This window comes from Camelus bactrianus, chromosome 16, assembly GCF_048773025.1.
Source record: "Camelus bactrianus isolate YW-2024 breed Bactrian camel chromosome 16, ASM4877302v1, whole genome shotgun sequence".
Taxonomy (NCBI): domain Eukaryota; kingdom Metazoa; phylum Chordata; class Mammalia; order Artiodactyla; family Camelidae; genus Camelus; species Camelus bactrianus.
Window position 1 is genome coordinate 50,204,718 of NC_133554.1, and position 17,653 is coordinate 50,222,370.

The window sequence follows — 17,653 nt, forward strand, 5'->3', positions numbered from 1 at the left end:
CCCACAGAGCCAGCAACTTATCACCCAAATCTTGGCTTAAATGTCACTGCTCAAGAAAAGTCTTCCCTAATCCTAAATGAATGCAGCCCCAAGTCATTCATGTCACTTCACGTATTTGAATGCTCCACACAGAACTTGTCAATGTGACATCTGAAACTTCTCTTGATAAGCTATTTTTGTTTATTGACCCCTCTTAGGATGTAAAGTCCATGAGGTCAGTAACTTGTCTACTTTTTATGTAATATTTCCAGATCCTAAAACAGTCCCTGGCACACTCAAAAAATGTATTTTGAATGAATGAATGACTGCTTCAGCAAGTACAACAGTGCCTATAACACAGATGTTTCGTGGGCATTTCTAAAAAATAACGGTGAATAAAAAAGTGATTCTTTCAAACCTTTTTTAACACAGAAGGAGATATTTCTCACTGCTATTTTCTTCTTCCTCTTTGAACAGCAACTTTTCTTCTGGCCTGCATATTCTTTGTGCAGACAGCTAGCAATGATGACTGGTTTCTGGAATAGATGACAGCATAATTTTCCTCTTGAACTTCAGAGAGTTTACGTTTCTCTGTTCTCCCTACTGGACCATTTCTTGCCCTATATCATGAACTAAACCATATTTTGAGTTGAGGGTAACCCGTATTGCTTGTTTCAAATGTAACATGCATTCAGTGATGTCGATAATATTTATTGCTTCTAAATGGACTCAGAAAATAGCATAGTTTCATGGAAGCCGACTCCTTGTCTTCCCAGCAGTTTCTAAGCTCATGGAAACACCACAACAGCAAAGTCAAATGAAAGAATAAGCCTTGAAATCTTAATCTTCACTTGTCATTTTAAAAACAAATCTCACATAAATTCTTCAACTCATGAAATTTAAGGTTTTGAAATTATAGCTCTGCTTATCCAAGCCCATTTTTCTCAAAAAAAATAAAACCATTATGATTTGTGCTCTCCTTTGAGCTTCCAGAGAGCTCCAAAGAAGTGCCTGCATGTGTAAGAATCACATAATGCCCCAAACTGTAAACTTTCAAAACAACAACCAGCCCATCAACCTCTGTTCTTCACAGTTCTTAAATAGTTCCATTAACACCCGTTTTGTCACTTGCTTTCCTACCTCCTCTATTGAAGTGGTCAGGGCAGTGGCTGTTCTTATTCTTTCTGTTTGAACGTCTTCATCTTCATCTACAGGTTCTTCTGGATTTGGTCGAGCATCTCTACTTTTAGGGGAAATTCTGCAGAGAAAATGAAATGTCCAATGTGTGGTTTTTCTGGGTGTAAAAGATGTATCAAAAACCAGCTTCTCTGTGACTCTACCTCGGTCCTCACTCTCAGTAAACAGGATGGTGATGGCTGTATGAGTACTGCCTCTGCTCTTGCCAAGAACTTCCATCCCAGTAGCCAAATCCCTTTCTTGATGTTGTTGCCATACTCCTAATGAGCATCTTTGACCTTTTTTTTGTGTCAGCAAGCACTGCTGCTTCTTTAAAAATCAGGTCACCTACAGTTTCTCTGTTAACTCTGAGCCAGTGTTAATCACATCCAACATCTTTTACTGTTTACCCTTTCTAGAACTTGTAAACTCTGAACTATTTTGCTGAACCAATTCTACCCCATCTCTTCAGTTTAAGCATGTACAATCCTCTTGAATGGGAGAATGGCATATTTGAGTACTCATTAAATTTTTAAGAGACTAAGAGCTTCCTTCAGTTGATTCGTGGCAGAACTCTGCCTGGGTGTCCTATTCCTGGCAGTTAAGCCAGAAATCCACTGACCATCATGAAAATCGTCATGCTGTTTACACCATAAATATAAATTCTTATTAACGGATTGATAGTGCAGCCACTATCTATGAATATTAAAATATGATATAAAGTGTGAAATTAAGTTTTATCCCAACCTGAAAACAGGATCCTTTTGCATTATTTTATTTCCACACTTTATTTCCAAGCATCTTAGAACAAAAATGAACAGCAAAGCCTGAAAGTAAGGCTAGGAAAAAAGAAAAACAGTTACATTTAGGCCTAAGTTCAGAAATATTATTTAAACATTTGAATAAAATTTGTGGTCTTTTGTGTTCAGATAAAATAGATGTGAACCATCCTTACAAATGAGGGGAGGAATCCAGCTCTACAGTGACAATCCAGCTTTGTGGAACCTGCCTCCTGTCTTCCTCTTATATGATCTACATCCAGTCTGTCAGCAAAGTCTATCTGTTCCTACCTTCAAAACTGTCCAGAACCCAGCTAATTCTCACCCCTGCTTATGCTGCTGCCACCCCGGCCCAGGTCACTGTAGTTGCTCATTGTAACATGACAACACCTTGCTACCTGGTTTCCCTCTTCTTCCGTTGCCCCAAGCATCTATTGTCAACACAGTAAATAGAGTTATTTTTTAAAAAGCGTAAGTCTGATCATATCACTTTGCTTAAAACCCTCCAGTGACTCCTTGATTACTCAAAGCAAAGTCAAAGTCCTTAAAGTGACGCAGAACATTCTGTCACCCCTCTGTCCACCCCGCACTTAAGTAACCCTCTTACTTCTGTGACCCCCTCTCGTAGCACTCTCCCCTTGGGTTGCTCCACCACAACCACTCTGGCCACACTGGCCTCCTGGCTGACCCTGGAACAAGCCAGGGTCACTCTTGCCCCTGCTACTAGAAAGTTCCTCCCCACGCTATTCCTACAGCTTGCTTCCTTGCTTCTTTCAGGTCTTTGCTTTTAAAGTCAGTCTTTTCCTGACCACCCATCTGACACAGCATATGTTATGCTGTCTCTTTATAAGCCCCATGAGGGCAAGGACTTCTGTCTACTTTTGCTCTATGCCTAGAAAAGTACTGAAATGTATTCAAAGACAGTAGCTTTCTTCAGCCTAAATATACCAGTATAATCATTTTCCCCCTCGCATTCTTATTTTTTGACTTTTGCCTTTTATCTCTAATGCGAAGGATTGAAGTTATATTGCATGTTTTTTTTCTCTTTTAACAAGCTCTCAAATTTGGAGGGGCAGTAGACAGGGTAAATAAACATGAAAAATTATTTTTATATTGAATTCTGGACTTACGGAATCCATTCAGGCATATTAAAAGTAACTAGGATTTAGAATCATGTTTGAACTTAATTGCTTTATCTAAGCCTATATTAGAAACACTTTCAAAGTTGGCACCCAGACAAGATCACACAGTTATTACAATAAATGATAACCATCAACAAAAGTAGCTGATGAGGTAGAGAGGCAGTCTTACTATTAGGCATAGTAGAAGATCAGCTGCATTCAGATCATAATTTGGGTCTGGATAATTTATTTCGCTTTTGTGGGCTCTCTGCAAAGACAAAAAAAAAAAGGCTAGAGGGAAATTCATCAATTTTCCAGTCTGCATTTACATAATAGGGAATTTCACACACTGAACACTTCTCTCATTAAGCTTGACTCCCCTATGTGCAACGGTGATAAGCTATTCCCTGCAGATGAAAGAGGGTACCCTACTTAACCCCAAACACCTCTCAGTGAGAAGGGAACCTATGTCTGTTTGTCTCTTCTTTTATTTTTCTGTAATATTTTGGTTTAATGTTTGCGAAGTTTACAAAAGCACAACAGAGAGAGGTGCCTGCACTGTGGAAGATTCTAGGGGTCCACCATATTTGTCAAAATGCCCCTGATGAGTCTTCCTACCCCGATGGTTAATGTTTCCCACCACATTAATTAGCCCCATCATGGTGTTCTTTCTTCATCAATCAGTGTATTAAAAAAAATAACTCATTCCTCCTAAATAATGCATGACAGAGTCAGGTTAGTGTATTTTACCTTACAAGTCTACTCACATTTTAGGAGAGGAATGTTTAGGGAAAGGAATGAATTTCTAACCAGGAATTCCAGGCATTGCTCAATAAAGGGAAAAGAATTTTTGCAGCTGACTTCCTAGGTCCCCAAGAGCACAAATGACTGGGAAGCCCTCTCTACTTTCCTTAAAGCCATTTCAACCAGGATGAGGCAGGGCCCAAAAATGTATGTCCCAACTGAGCTGTTCTGCTCATCTCATCATCCACTTCTTTCCAACTGAAGCAGTTGGAAAGTTTCTTTAATGCCTCCCAGACTTTCCTGCATCAATGCCTTTGCTTCCCTCTACAGAACACGCTTCCCTCCTGCCCCACCTTCCCACTCATAAATTCTTACTTTTTCTTCAGGTTTCTGTTTAAACACTGCTTCCCCAGAAGAATTCTCTGACTCTCCAGAGTGCGTCAGCTAAGCTTTGAACCTTACCCTTGGTATTTTGCCCTTTTCCTTTGTAACCTTTAGGCCCCTTGCATTGACTTGCCTGAGGCTGGCCTGTCTTTGTCTCCACTAAGCTCTGTGAAAGGAAGGCCTGAGCTACCTTGTTCATCATGTGTCCCCAGTTACTGGTACAGCATCTAACACAGAATAACGTTTAATATATATTTTTGAATGAATGAATGTTATTGTATATCAGAATATCCTCTCAATGGATAATAAAGACCCATTAAATTAGGCAATGTTTTTCATTCTGGCATTACTTTTGACTAGCATTCGACAATGTTCATGTTTTGTAAAGTGCATACAGCAAAGCTTTTTAAATAGCTTTACTGAGGTTATATTTTCATGCCATAAAATTCACTTATTTTAAGTGTTTGATTCAAGGATTTTCAGTAAATTTACAGAGTTGTGAGAGCATCACCACAATTCACTTAAGAACATTTCCATCAACCCCAAAGAGACACCTTGGATGCATTTCTTGTCACTCCTCACACCCACCCAAGCCCTGGGAAACACCTGCCCCCTTTTGTCCTTATAGACTGATGCACAGTGCTTTAACAGGCTGCATATTCAAAGTTAATGACACAATTGATAACATTTCTTACCTCTTCCAAGAAAACTACAAATCCGCCCAAGGTCATTGAGGGCACTAATATCATGCCAACAATCCAGATAGGCAGTGAGTCAAATTCAGCCAGGATGCTAAACGTGATGACTGCGCTCTACAAGGCAAGGTGAAATACATTACATGTCATACATATTCAGGTCATTGATATTTGATAAACTATTTAAGATGTGTAGGTGTTTCTCATCATATACATGAGAATTTTCCATATGCAGAAATACCCCTTTCAAAGGGAGAAGGGAAGGGAGGAGCTTTTGTTAATGAGAACATAAGTGATCTTCAGCACCTCAACAGGAAATTCTTGGATAAAAAAATCTGGAGATTAATGTGAAAGCTAAAATGACCAAATAGACTTCCTGAAACCTCAATTTTATTCCTGAGTCTGTCACTAATTTTTGTATTACTTTTAACAGGTTACTTATTTTTTTTCCCCTCTGTAAAATGAGGTAAATTATACTAGATAATCTTGACTTGTTTTCAAATCTGACATTCCAGTATTCCATAACTATGCAGCTTCTTTTCAATAGTGTAAAAATAAAATAGACAAGTTAATTTGAAATAGATAAGGATGAGAAATAAAAAGGGAAAATAATCAGAAATTATAAACGAGTATTGTACTGTAACACTATGATGTATTTTTTTACATTTTGAACAAAGATGTTTTTATTTTACAAAATTTAGCTTGCTTCTGCAATACTACTTTGTCTTATTTTAATTGGTAATAATTCAAAAAATAGTTGGCAACAAAGGATAAAACAGTATCCAATCATTTGTAGATAAATTTCCATTTGAAAAATGCAGTGTTTCAGAGTCAAATGTTCAGTTCTCTGCTGTGGTGCTTTTCTTGCTATAGTTTGTTAATATCACAGAGAGAACATCTTAATCATCACATTAATCCACAAACCTCATAGTAAAAGTGTCTGTATTATCATGACTTTCCTTAGAAATAACAAAGTCAAATTTCTTCATTTCATTTGTTCATTTATTCACTTGCAGTTGAGGAATTATACAAGAGGAATTCACAATAAGATAAGCAGATTCGATTCTGCCTTCTCCCACGTATTAAAGGAACTTTGCTCTCATTAGACTTTCAAGCTCTGTTACGTAAAGATTAGGAAAACAGTGGTCTCCTCTCTCTATGCCAAGAGGTGAAAGCTATTGCTCTAGCAGGTTCTGGTGTATCAAGTTCTGGAAGGTCTGTCATATCCTGTGGAACTGATACACTGAAATCCTAGAACTTGGCTGAAACAATTCTGTCCACATTTTTTCCAATCCAAAACACCACTCCAGAGTCTGCATCCCTGAGAAGAGCTCCACCCCTCTTCTGCTTCTCACTGAAAGCTGAAGTATCAGGGGCTGAGGTCCGGTCTGCTGCTGATGTTGAGCTGCCCTCATCTGAGAGACTGTCAAGTCTGTACAAGCCAGGATGAACTGTGAGTACACGGTAAACCAGGAGCTGGCTTTTCACTTGACACACAGCAAACATGCATTCATCTAGACATGCATTTATCTCAGTCTGGAATGGTTTCTGTTTAAGGAGAGCCAACATAAAGAGTGGGAAAAGACATTAAGAAAAAGGAACCATGACTTAGGACTGAAGACCAACAAGCTTAAAGAGTGTCTCTGAGGTCACTCACGGGATATTTCGAGCCTCGGTCAGGCTGACAGTCACAGAACTGTCAACAGCCATAGTGGCCAATAACCCTGACATTGCTTGACCATCAGCTCTGAAAAAGACTTTGTTCAGAGTTGAAACTACTAGAAGACACAAAGTGTGGACACGAATTCTTTGTTCACCTTTGCTAGATATGCACAAAAGTACTGACTGAAAAGAAATCAATGATTAATCAGACTGACATCTGTACTGTGGACCCAGGATGTGAATTTACATTGGGCAAAAGGAGTAAGTCTTTTGACCTAACCAAAAAAAGTTTCCAATGCAAAGCATGAATGGAAAGACTTTTGGTGCACCAAATCTTTGTGATTGCCTCAAAGCCAGTCTTCCAAATAAGGTAACTCTATAGTTTTTTTCTCTAACTTCTATGCTTGGAATGGGTTGTGCTGATGGTGGCTAAGAGGAATAATAATAGACACTACCTGCTGAATACAGAGAAATATACTCTAGAGAAGCCAAATCAGAATACTGTCCACTGAGAAGGGAAAAATCTCAGTGACCAGAGCAGCCCAAGGCTGATTTCTTATAGAAGTCAATGGATGATGTTAAACATATTTTCTTAGCAGATGGAATTTGGCTGGGGTCCTCTCATGTTTCAGGACTCCCACTCCAACAGGTACGAGCTGTGTTTGCAAGACAGACATTCAGCCACCAGTTGGGGTATCAGCTAATAGGCAGCTGACGTGCTGAGATTAGACACTCTGGGTCTCCTGAGCCTTGGGAATGATTTCTGTCTGAGTTTTCAGTAATCGTGGGCTTTCAGTAATCTTTCATTTATATTTACTAACAAGTCTTTTGGCACAAGTATGAAAACATCTTTGATCTCTTAAATGATGAACATCTGATGTTAAAAGTGGCCTTCTTAAAGACCACAGGAATGGACTGTACTGTCAAACGTTATAAAGCCGTGTTTTGTTCTAGAATTACCAGAAGCCCTATATTCTGAAAGGTCCAGTAACTCAATAATAGCATCGTGAATTCCAGATCTTCTGTAAGGTTCTCCATAGATTCTAGTCAAGGGTTATACACGAATTCTCCAGGAACTTCATTGACTCAACAACATGTTACATTCCCTCTCCTTTCTAGTGTGGAATTTTAAGGTATTAATTTTCCCCACTGCACAAAGTATATGTGACTATTTTTAATGGTATATTAAAAGTTTAAAAAAGAACTCTATGTGTTTGTATAAGTACTTACAATATAGAAGCAAAATGACCAAAGGCCACTATTTTTTCTCCTCTCACGAAGGATAAATGATATCACATATGTCAGGAAGACAAGAGAAGCTGCATAACCAAATGTAATCACAGCCTGAAGATAATACAAATAAATGACATAGTCAGAAAAAGAAGTATTAACTGAGGGCAAGATTATAAATATTTTTTATGTTTCTCATTACACATGTACTTTGCATGTTTTTTTGTGTTGGTTAATGACAAAATGAAGATGAAGACATCATGATTATATAAAATATAAATACTAAAATGTATTCTGAATTACTTTATAAGATGCTGTCTATATAATGTGTTACTTACGAAAGCAAACACAATTCGACTTGTGAGATAAATGGGCAGCAGGTTTACTATGTAGAAAGTTAAATACATTGAAAGGAGAATAAAATTGTAGAGGTTGACATCCACCAGTGCCTGCCCACACCAGTAAGCAGAAGCGTGGAGGCCGGAAATCCACAGCTGGGACTTTGTTCTCCTCTGATGGGAAAACACAAGATACACATAGAGTTGATTGAAATCCAAATCCAAAACAAACACGTTGGAAGATTTTTAAATATAAGCATAATCTCATATTCTAATATTTTTAAATCTTCTAATAATTTTAATTAGGTATATGCTGTTAATTAGGTATATTTGAAAATGAGTACTGTTTCATTTGACAGATTTGAGTCACAACGCTACTTTAACTCATGAAGAATGAATAGAAAAGTAGGCCTCATAATGATCAAGGCATTAATCTCCTTCAAAAAAATGTTATTTTGTGATCTGAAGGACAATAAATTCTCCATTATACGAATATGCTCTAGGAGAGTTAACTGACTCAGAATGCTGAGGGATGACTTATTTAAATCTGATGTAACTGTTTTGCCTGGATAATAGGCATAACTCAATACAAATATAACCCCCCAAATTTTATTCTCCACAGTAGAAAGTATTCAAGTCTTAAATATTGTCCTCAATGTTCTTCCCTGTAGTTAGGAAATAATGTAGTTGAAAGTTTTGTAATACTCCCCTTTGAAGGTTTAGATTAATTTGAGTCCCTGCAAGATTACTGAACTTTTCCTGTAATTTTGGAGTAAAAAGTATTTTGTGTTTTGAGAAGTAAATTTTCTGACTTGATAGAGATAATGCTTAACTACATCATCTATTTCAAGTATATCATAAAATGTTTTCCTGTGAGGAAACAGATAGCATTTAAAACGCAATCTCTGAGGGCTCCTTCCCCTTTACTTACTTTGTAATCACTGACACTGTGCATGGCGATGTAAGGAGACAGGCTGCACACAACAAAAAACAAGAAAAAGGAGCCCTCTGGCAGCCCAGTCCAGAACGGTGCATAAATCTGCAAACATAAAAGGTACTTTATTTTGTAGGGTATATAGAAGTGGAAACATGTCACACGCATGAACCTTATCTAATGTCACAAATCAAAGTTAGCTTTAAACAAATTAATTACTCAATTAAATATATCTAATTAATTAATTAAAATAATTTAAACTAGGAATTTGACACAACATTGTAAAATGATTATAAATCAATAAACCAGGAAATATTTTTTAAATGAAACAAATACTAATCATCATAAACAAATGTGCTTCTTGAAATACTGAAAAGTCAAAAGAAAAGTGTATATATAGTTCATCAACAGCTACGCATGGAGGTAGGTGGGAAAATCATTTCTGATCATCTAGCATGAGGCTTCAACTCCTAGGGAGAAAGAGAAGTGAAAAACAACTCAGGACCCACCTCAGGGTGTATACCAAAAAGAACTGAAAGCAAGGTCTCAGAGAGGTACCTGCACACACAGGTTCACAGCAGTATTATTCACAACAGCCAAGAAATGGAAGCAACCAAATGTCCGTGGACAAACAGAAAGAAAATGTGGTATGCACATGCAATGGAATATTACTCACCCTTAAAAAGGAAGGAAATCCTGCCACATGCTACAACATGGATGAACTGTGAGGACATGATTCTAAGGGAAGTAAGCTCATCACCAAAAGACAGATACAAGTATATGATCCCACTTAGATGAAGTAACAAAAGTAGTCAAATTCATAGAAACAGCAAGGAGAAAGGTGATTGCTGGGGGCTGGCTCCTATCACTGCTACCTGTTGTCTAGATCCATCTTACAGCCAGCTGACAAAGATCCTGAAAATCCAGCCTGTGGGTATCACAGACGTAATGTAAAGAAACTGTGGGTGAGTGGAGCAGTTAATCAGAAGGCAGACAGCCCGAGGACTGGCAAATTCTTCTTCACTTCAGTGTGTCTACTACCCATTCAGTCAACGAGGGGTCCACCAACAAATTATATTGGATTTGTAGGTCCTCAAGCTGAGTGATAAGTGCTCCTGATTTCCAATTCAGTGTACAGACAGACAGACACACACACATACACACACACACACACACACACACACACACTCTCTCTCTCTCTCTCTCTCTCTTTCTCTCCAATACACTTCAGCAATCAAGTATGTATTTTTTCAGAAGATTCCCTAGGAAGACTATGACATAATAAAAAATATTCCCCCATGGGACTTCTCTGGTAATAACAAGTCAAAAATCATCTTTTGTTACATATAGTCTGTTTATAATGTTAGGACAAAATAATAACTTTAAGGATGAACAATCAATTATTAAGTATTTAAAGGCTAAAGAGGGAAAACAGGTTGCTTCTCAAATTCCTAATTGTTCAGAATGAGTAAATCCAATACTTACAAAAGGAAATGAGCTTCTCTCGGTTCGAATACATTGTGTATGATTAAACATTCGAAGTAGCCCATTGCTGATAACATTCATAAGAATAGGAAAACAGTGTAGTCTCTTGGTATTGCACACAACTGAAAATCTATATGCCTTCATACAAAACAAAGACAAATAAAATAATGTTAATTCTAAATCATTAGAGAACAAAGAAAAAGGTTTTGTATATAAAATCTTAACAGTGCCATATTCCTGATGTGTGACCACTTTTAACTGGCCTTTCTGAGCTACAGCTTCCACTTCTGTGAAAGAGGAAGATAAATGGGCTGTTACACTTTAAATGTGATCACATCTATTACACTCTAGCACAGTGGACAGCACAGTCAGCAATATGAGTTTTTATTAGTATTGCTAATTTTAGATCACTTTGTCCTCATTTTGCTGATGAAGAAATTTCAACTAACAGAACTTGAATGTGGCCCTGCCAAGGGGACACTGTGTAAGTTTACGGTGAGCCAGCAAAGGAACCTTGATTTTATGGGTAGGAGATAAGCATGAAATTCATAAAATATTCATGGTTACACTGTTAATGAAGCATTTTCACACTTTCTAAGATAATGGTCTTCATGTTGATGACAATGTTTCTGTGTCCATCAAGAGGCTCAATACTGTTTAAATATTACCAGTAGCTCATGTAATAAATACGTTAGATAAGTGTCAGGGGAAGCAATGCCAAGCAACGTGGTTTCCTAAAGTTTTCATAGAGATGACGTTTTTCACGACATACTAACTTCAGGTAGAACTGAACTCACTGTCCATCGTCAAAGGCTTTTGCTTTTGTTTTTATTTCCCTTGTAGCAAGAAATAAAGAGGAAGCGTCACTTAATTTGGCTTCCAGCCTTCCGCGGGGACATAGGACTCAGAGTCTTCCTTAAGGTTGGGATGTATTTTCAATAGTCTCGTTCCTTACAGGATCTCTATTGCTTGTACTCTTCTATCCAAATTGAAACATACTAAATGATAAACTGAGAACACATTTTTCTCAGAGGCTTCATGTGGCTATTATAATATTTAATGTATTTTCTCTCTATATAAAAATATTATTTGGGTAATTAGTCATTAAATAGGATTTCTTAAATTCATAACTGCATTGGTTGGTAGTTATAACATCTAATATTTTACTGAGTCTGTATAATGCAACTACATTTAGCTACTTTCAAAATGTAAAAAAAAAATCATCTAATTCAAAAGTTAAGATACAAAATGTTTTCCAACAAGTTATTGTTTAAACTTCACAGTTTATTCAATAATAACCCCAAATGTTTTGGGGTCAGGTTGTTGTATGCTAGCTGGGATGACTTTCTGCAGTTTTTAAAACTGTTAAAATGTTGCACTTTATTAATTTTTTTCATAAAAGCAAAAACAAGAGGCAAGTAGCAAGCGTACTTTTTGTTTACCAGAAACTATGATAGCTCCATTGTAAGATGGGTCATCAGTGCCATTTCTATTTTCAAAGTCATCTATTTCCAAAAGGATATTTTGATGCTTCAGTGATTGTATAAAATCTTCAATGTCTGATTCTGGTATTAAATCAATAACAGAAGACCAATTTAAAAAAATAAATCACAAACACAATTTAAAGTCAATATTTATAGAATATTAATGTAAAGGCATGTCTCTTTGGGCATCAAAATAATATTGGCCCATGAAAGAGAACCCATTTTATCATCTTATATTTATCAAATCTTATGCTGTGATAACTTTATAATTATATTTAATGCAAGTTAACATGTGACCATTAAAACAAGATAACACTATTTTCTGATTTGTGGTTAAAAAAATACATTTGAACTCAATAATTTGTGGAAATATAATAATTGCATGAGAATTACTTTAGATTGGGCAGCCTAAAATGTCCAATAATAATGCTTCCCCCTCCCTTATTCGAAATAATAGAAAAATAAATATACGTATGTGTATGTATAACTCACACATCTATTTTACGCCTATTTTACATATTGACATATGCTACATTAATATATTTTTGCTCTTAGGAAGTAGGAAGTGAAGAGGAACACTGTCCAACCACAGTTTTTGATATGCCCTTCAAGAAGCAAGCAGCTGAGACTGGTTTGACAGAGAAGACCTGCAGCCTAGAGCGCCTAGGAGCAGACAGCTACAAGGTAGACCAGCTTCCAGGAGATCTAGACTCAGAGTGGGCAAATTCAGGCGGCAAAGCGGGCTCTGAAGCCACGGTCAGGCTCACTGACTGGTTAACCACGCCTTGAGCAAGGCGACCACATGCCGCTTCTCATGTTCCCCACAGAGGACGCAGCAGCTGCAGTGGTCCCCCAGGATACAGGTCCCCAAATTTACTTTCTAAGAGACATTATCTGGGGAAAACATCAGGGCAGGACCTAAGGTAACTCCAGACAATTAAAAGGACAGGGTGGAATGAGAAGGAAAAAGGAGGACTCTCATCTTTTGCTCATTTAAATTTTGAACTGGGAGGCATTCTGGGGCAGTCACACATCCCACTGCAGTCACTTTACCTTAATGGTGGCCCACATTCACCTAGGCAACCAGGGATTCTCCAATTTAAAGATGAATATTTAACCAATATTCAACAGATTTTGAGAAAAGAGGAACAAGATGGCATAGAAGCTCCAAACTTAAATCACAAAACAGCTAACAGCTAAGTACAGAGAAGAAAAAAATAAGTAAACACAAGTATGTTGATCTCAGAGTGACTGGAGAGGAAAACGTGAGATGAAAGACTGAAAGGTGAACAATTCTAGATATTGGAAATCCACTATGCAATTAGCAAGACTTTCAGTTTTAGGGTAGCAGAGTGAATAAAATTTATTTTCTAAAACTCAAACAGAAAACAAAGAGATCAAGAATTAGAAACAAAAAGACCATCTTGGTTTAAAGATGTGAACTCTGAGTCACAAATGGATATAAAAATTGGAACATGCAGGGGGAAGTCATCAAGAGAAGACTTGTACTCTGAACATACTTTTTGACATCTTAGGGAGAAACATAAAAGCTTCTTTTTCACAATTTAATGAACAGTTAGGCAAAACCAGTTACCCATCATTTAGGATAACAAGATCATGGGTTCCAAACGGTCTTAAAAGGAATCTTCCCAGATCTTGTTGGAGGGACTTAGGGTATAAAAATGCCATCTTTATATATCAATCAGTGAGTACAATATTTATGGACTAGGTTGGGCTGCTGTAACAAAGAGATCTAAAAATGGGGAGGTTCAGTAAATACAGTAGTCTACGTCCCTCTCACATAAGACCTTAGGATAATCAGGGAGATGCGCAGCTCTACTCTACCAGGTTACACAGTGACTCAGGCTCCTTCTAGTTGTCCCATCATGCCCACCAGGTCACAGCAAATATGCATTGTTCCTCATAAGTAGTTTTCTATAAATGAGGTTTAAATACACACATTTTCATATCTTATATTTGCCTCCCTCCCAACAAATGTTATTTAGAAATAAAAATAAATTATTTCCAGATTTAAGTGTTTGTTTTTCTGTTTACCAGTGTTATTGATGATCAATAAGCTGGTACGAAGGTCTTGGGGAAGTTGTCCAGGAGAGAGGAAATACAATTCAGGTTTAAACTCCCAAGAAGTCTTCTGACTTAATATAACATAATGTATCCTTTCCGCAATCAAAGGGAGCATTGCAATCCCAAGTACGAACAGTCTACCAACAAAGAAAAGTTACCGTGTGAATCTATAACAATGTTACTCATTCAGCCAGACATTGCACAAATATTTGTCGAGTTCCATCTATAGGTGCTAGAATTTTGCAAGTCATACCTTAGTAGGCCACACAGTGCTGAGAGGCATTGCTATATAAGCACCAGGCTATCAATCTGTGAATATTAAACAGACCTCTGAGTAAGGCTTATAAGGTCCAACGTATGGTATTCCCATTGCTGGGAAAATCAAGCACTGCCTTTATCCGTCCTCTGGCAGGAGTGTTGGTTGGGTATTGTGTTCTAGTTTTAAATTTACTTCTAGTTTAACCCTCTCTTGACACTCATTATCTAACAAACCACAGTGCTCTGATACTCACAGGGTCAAAAGTGCTTTCTTTCCATGTTTTAACTTTAAGAAACGGAGTCGTGCAATTGCACAGAACTGCATCCTCCAGAGACGCATGCCACTCACAGCCTTCTGCGTTTCAGGGAGAGAAAAGCACGCTGGCTCCATTTCATGTCGGCTTCCTGTGTCCCTTATCATCTCTGCCTGTTCAAAATCTGCACACACACACACACACAATATGAATGTCATCTCTGGGCATCATAGCTTCCTCTTCTTAGTAATATTAAAAATTGCTTTAGAATGTTTGTGGTTACAAAGCAAAGAATATAAGAATTATGTTTATGATGGCCACATTCAATAAACTCAGTGGTAAAATATACTGAATTCACACCAAAAGAATAATTCAGGAAAGGGTGATCTCATTATGCCCAGTCTTTGAAGAGGCATGGAAGGTTCCATATGTAACAATGTTCTGAGGGATTTCAAGAAATCTTCTCCAAAGGAAGAGCCAGTCATTGATGCCTAAATGCCCACTATTAAGCTATCAATAATTCCGACCTGTCGGTGAAAGAGTGCCAGCTCTGGAACCAGAAGATCTGTACCTGATTCCCAAATATATGACTTACAAGCAGCATGATTTGGGACAAATCACTTAAGTGCTCTCAGGTCTGAATTTCTAACATGTAAAATGGTGTCCAAAGCATTTGCTGGAAAGGTTATTAGAAAAAGATAATGCAGTAGCTACACATTGATCAAACAGACACTCCATTGTTGACAACTCATTCTTATTGTTCATTAAAATACATCTTGGGAGATTAGCTAATCCTTCTCCCCATTAAGCCTTAAGTGGAATTTTGTATTTGAACAAGCTAAGGGCATTTTTTAACCCTTAGCAGAAATATCTGGTCAGACCTCATGACCCTGACTGAGAGCCTTTCACATCCTCAAAATATCCAAGAAGCAGTGAGCATCTGGGGACAGGAGAAAACTGCTGAAATAGGAAGAAAACAGTTTCCCTACAGAAATTTGGGATATTCCAAGAAGGGATCTGTGTTCAGTCCTAGTAATGATGTGAGGAAACAATGACAGTCCCTCCCAAATGGCAGAGTCAGATCTGGAATTTGTCACGTTCCTTAGTGTGAATCATGCATAAGACATTATAAATACTAAGCTGATACATGATCATGTGGAAATTGATCTTCTATGAATTATACAAATAGATTTACCTTGTTCGGTAGTTGATTTTCCTTCAAGTTTCATAAAGACTTCATTCAGAGTTGACATGGAAATGTCATAACTCATCACACCCTGGCCAGAACCCTTATCAAGATCACTGAACAGGTCTAAGGCAACAGAAGGGAATAGATACATGTGAAATACCACATCTATAACCAAACCGAGTAGATTAAAATTTATTTAAAAGATGATGCCGACTATTGTTCAGAAGATGTATGTCTTTGGAATACCACAGTAGGCAAAAGCAAGATTTTAGTAGAATGTTCTCCCTCCTTGAAATGAGTGTGTCAGGCTTCTCCCTCCATCCTCACACTGCCTACATGCTGTCTTCTGTTCCCTGCTCATGAACTGCCTGCAAAGTCTCTGATGAAAGATGAGCAATCAGAAGGAGCATCGTCTTCTCACCTCCACATCATAAATTAGCATATATGTCTCCTGATTTTCCTTCTGTATGATTTGTAGCTGCTCCCACCAAAGACGACCTCTCTGACTTGTGTCCTGAATTCCATTCCTTTTGGGCATCTCAAGGACTTCCCCAAATAATCTCCTCTTTCTCTCCTGCATCATCAATTTCTCCTACCTGAACTGGGTCACCCCAAACGCAAAAGTGCTGTGAGGTTGCCCACTGAACAAAGACAAGCAACAGCAAACAAAACAAAACAACCTACTCCCCACATGCCCCCCTACGCACAGATGGCTTCAAAGATTTGTCTACTGTGCTGTCTTTCATTAATCACATCCGATGCACACTTACCCTACTCAAATCCTAATGCTACCCTTATCCCTCCACAGAAGCTACTCTTTTCAACGTCATCAGTGAGTCCAGGTTTTTAAATGTAATGGCCAGGTATGGTAGGGGGGTGCTTTTATTCAAAGCTGTTGACTCTTCCCTCCTTCTAGAAACATTTTCTCCCTTGAGAACACATTCTCTTGCTTTTCCTTCAGCTTCACAGGGGGCTTCTGATTTCCACTACACTCTGACTCTACTCTCTCCTGAGGATTCAGTCCTAGATCACTTCTCTTTCCATACACTGTAATCCAATCCCTTTTCATTAAATCCATCTATATGCCAATGATTCCCAAATTCAATTCTCACTTCGTTCTCTGATTTCCAGTGTCCTATAACCAACTATATACTTGGCCATTTGACATCTCCACTTGGAAGTCTAAAAGGATCTCAGAGAAAACATTTCCAAAACAGAGCATTAATTCCTCCTTCGCCATTCTACCCAATTGTCCCTCCCATCATTTCACAATAAATGACACCACCTTCCACCTAGTAATTCAAGTCAAAATGCTGCAGGTCGTCCTTGATTTTCCACTTTCCTTGTGCGCCACAGACTGGCCATTAGCCAGATTCTTTGGCTTTATCTCCAAGTATGTTTCAAATCTACCCATTTTCAACCATCTTTCAGCTGGTACCATAGTAACCCAATCACCATCATCTTCTACCTACACCTCTGTAATGGTCACATGGCTGGTCTCCTAGTGTCCATTCATGTCCTCTATATCTGGTGTGATCTTTTATACCCAGAGAATGAAAATATATGTCACATCACATCAAGCCCCAGTGATGACTTTCAGTGGTTTCTCAATGCATTTAAAATAAAGTTCAAAGACCACACCACAGCTTCCAAAGCTCCATACGTGCAAGTCTCTATCCCCACAACCTTGCCCATCCCCACTTGCCACTCTGCCCTCTCCCTCACTACAGTCCAGACATCCTGTTTCCCTCTCTGCTTGGAATGCTTCAAACATTTTCCTCTTGTAGTTTTCAGTGACTACTCCATATAAACCCCAGCCTAACACCAGTCAAGCCCATATGTTTATTATTTTATTA

General features: G+C 38.0%; 1 protein-coding gene and 1 pseudogene across 3 annotated transcripts in view; both read right to left on the bottom strand.

The window, feature by feature from the left end:
• ABCA6 (ATP binding cassette subfamily A member 6) overlaps window positions 1-17,653 on the bottom strand; it is a 51,327-nt gene that overhangs the window by 7,871 nt on the left and 25,803 nt on the right. For all 3 annotated transcript variants that reach the window (XM_010948625.3, XM_045511931.2, XM_045511930.2), the window contains exons 18-30: window positions 15,804-15,920; window positions 14,609-14,792; window positions 14,067-14,233; window positions 11,959-12,092; window positions 10,528-10,665; window positions 9,040-9,147; window positions 8,109-8,282; window positions 7,771-7,884; window positions 4,879-4,995; window positions 3,246-3,323; window positions 1,903-1,994; window positions 1,120-1,237; window positions 398-515 (exon numbers count right to left, since the gene is read on the bottom strand). In XM_010948625.3, coding sequence (XP_010946927.2) covers window positions 398-515; window positions 1,120-1,237; window positions 1,903-1,994; window positions 3,246-3,323; window positions 4,879-4,995; window positions 7,771-7,884; window positions 8,109-8,282; window positions 9,040-9,147; window positions 10,528-10,665; window positions 11,959-12,092; window positions 14,067-14,233; window positions 14,609-14,792; window positions 15,804-15,920 — 1,659 coding nt within the window. The remainder of the gene's footprint in view (window positions 1-397; window positions 516-1,119; window positions 1,238-1,902; window positions 1,995-3,245; window positions 3,324-4,878; window positions 4,996-7,770; window positions 7,885-8,108; window positions 8,283-9,039; window positions 9,148-10,527; window positions 10,666-11,958; window positions 12,093-14,066; window positions 14,234-14,608; window positions 14,793-15,803; window positions 15,921-17,653) is intronic.
• On the bottom strand, window positions 5,004-7,622 carry LOC141573518 (protein transport protein Sec24A pseudogene; annotated as a pseudogene).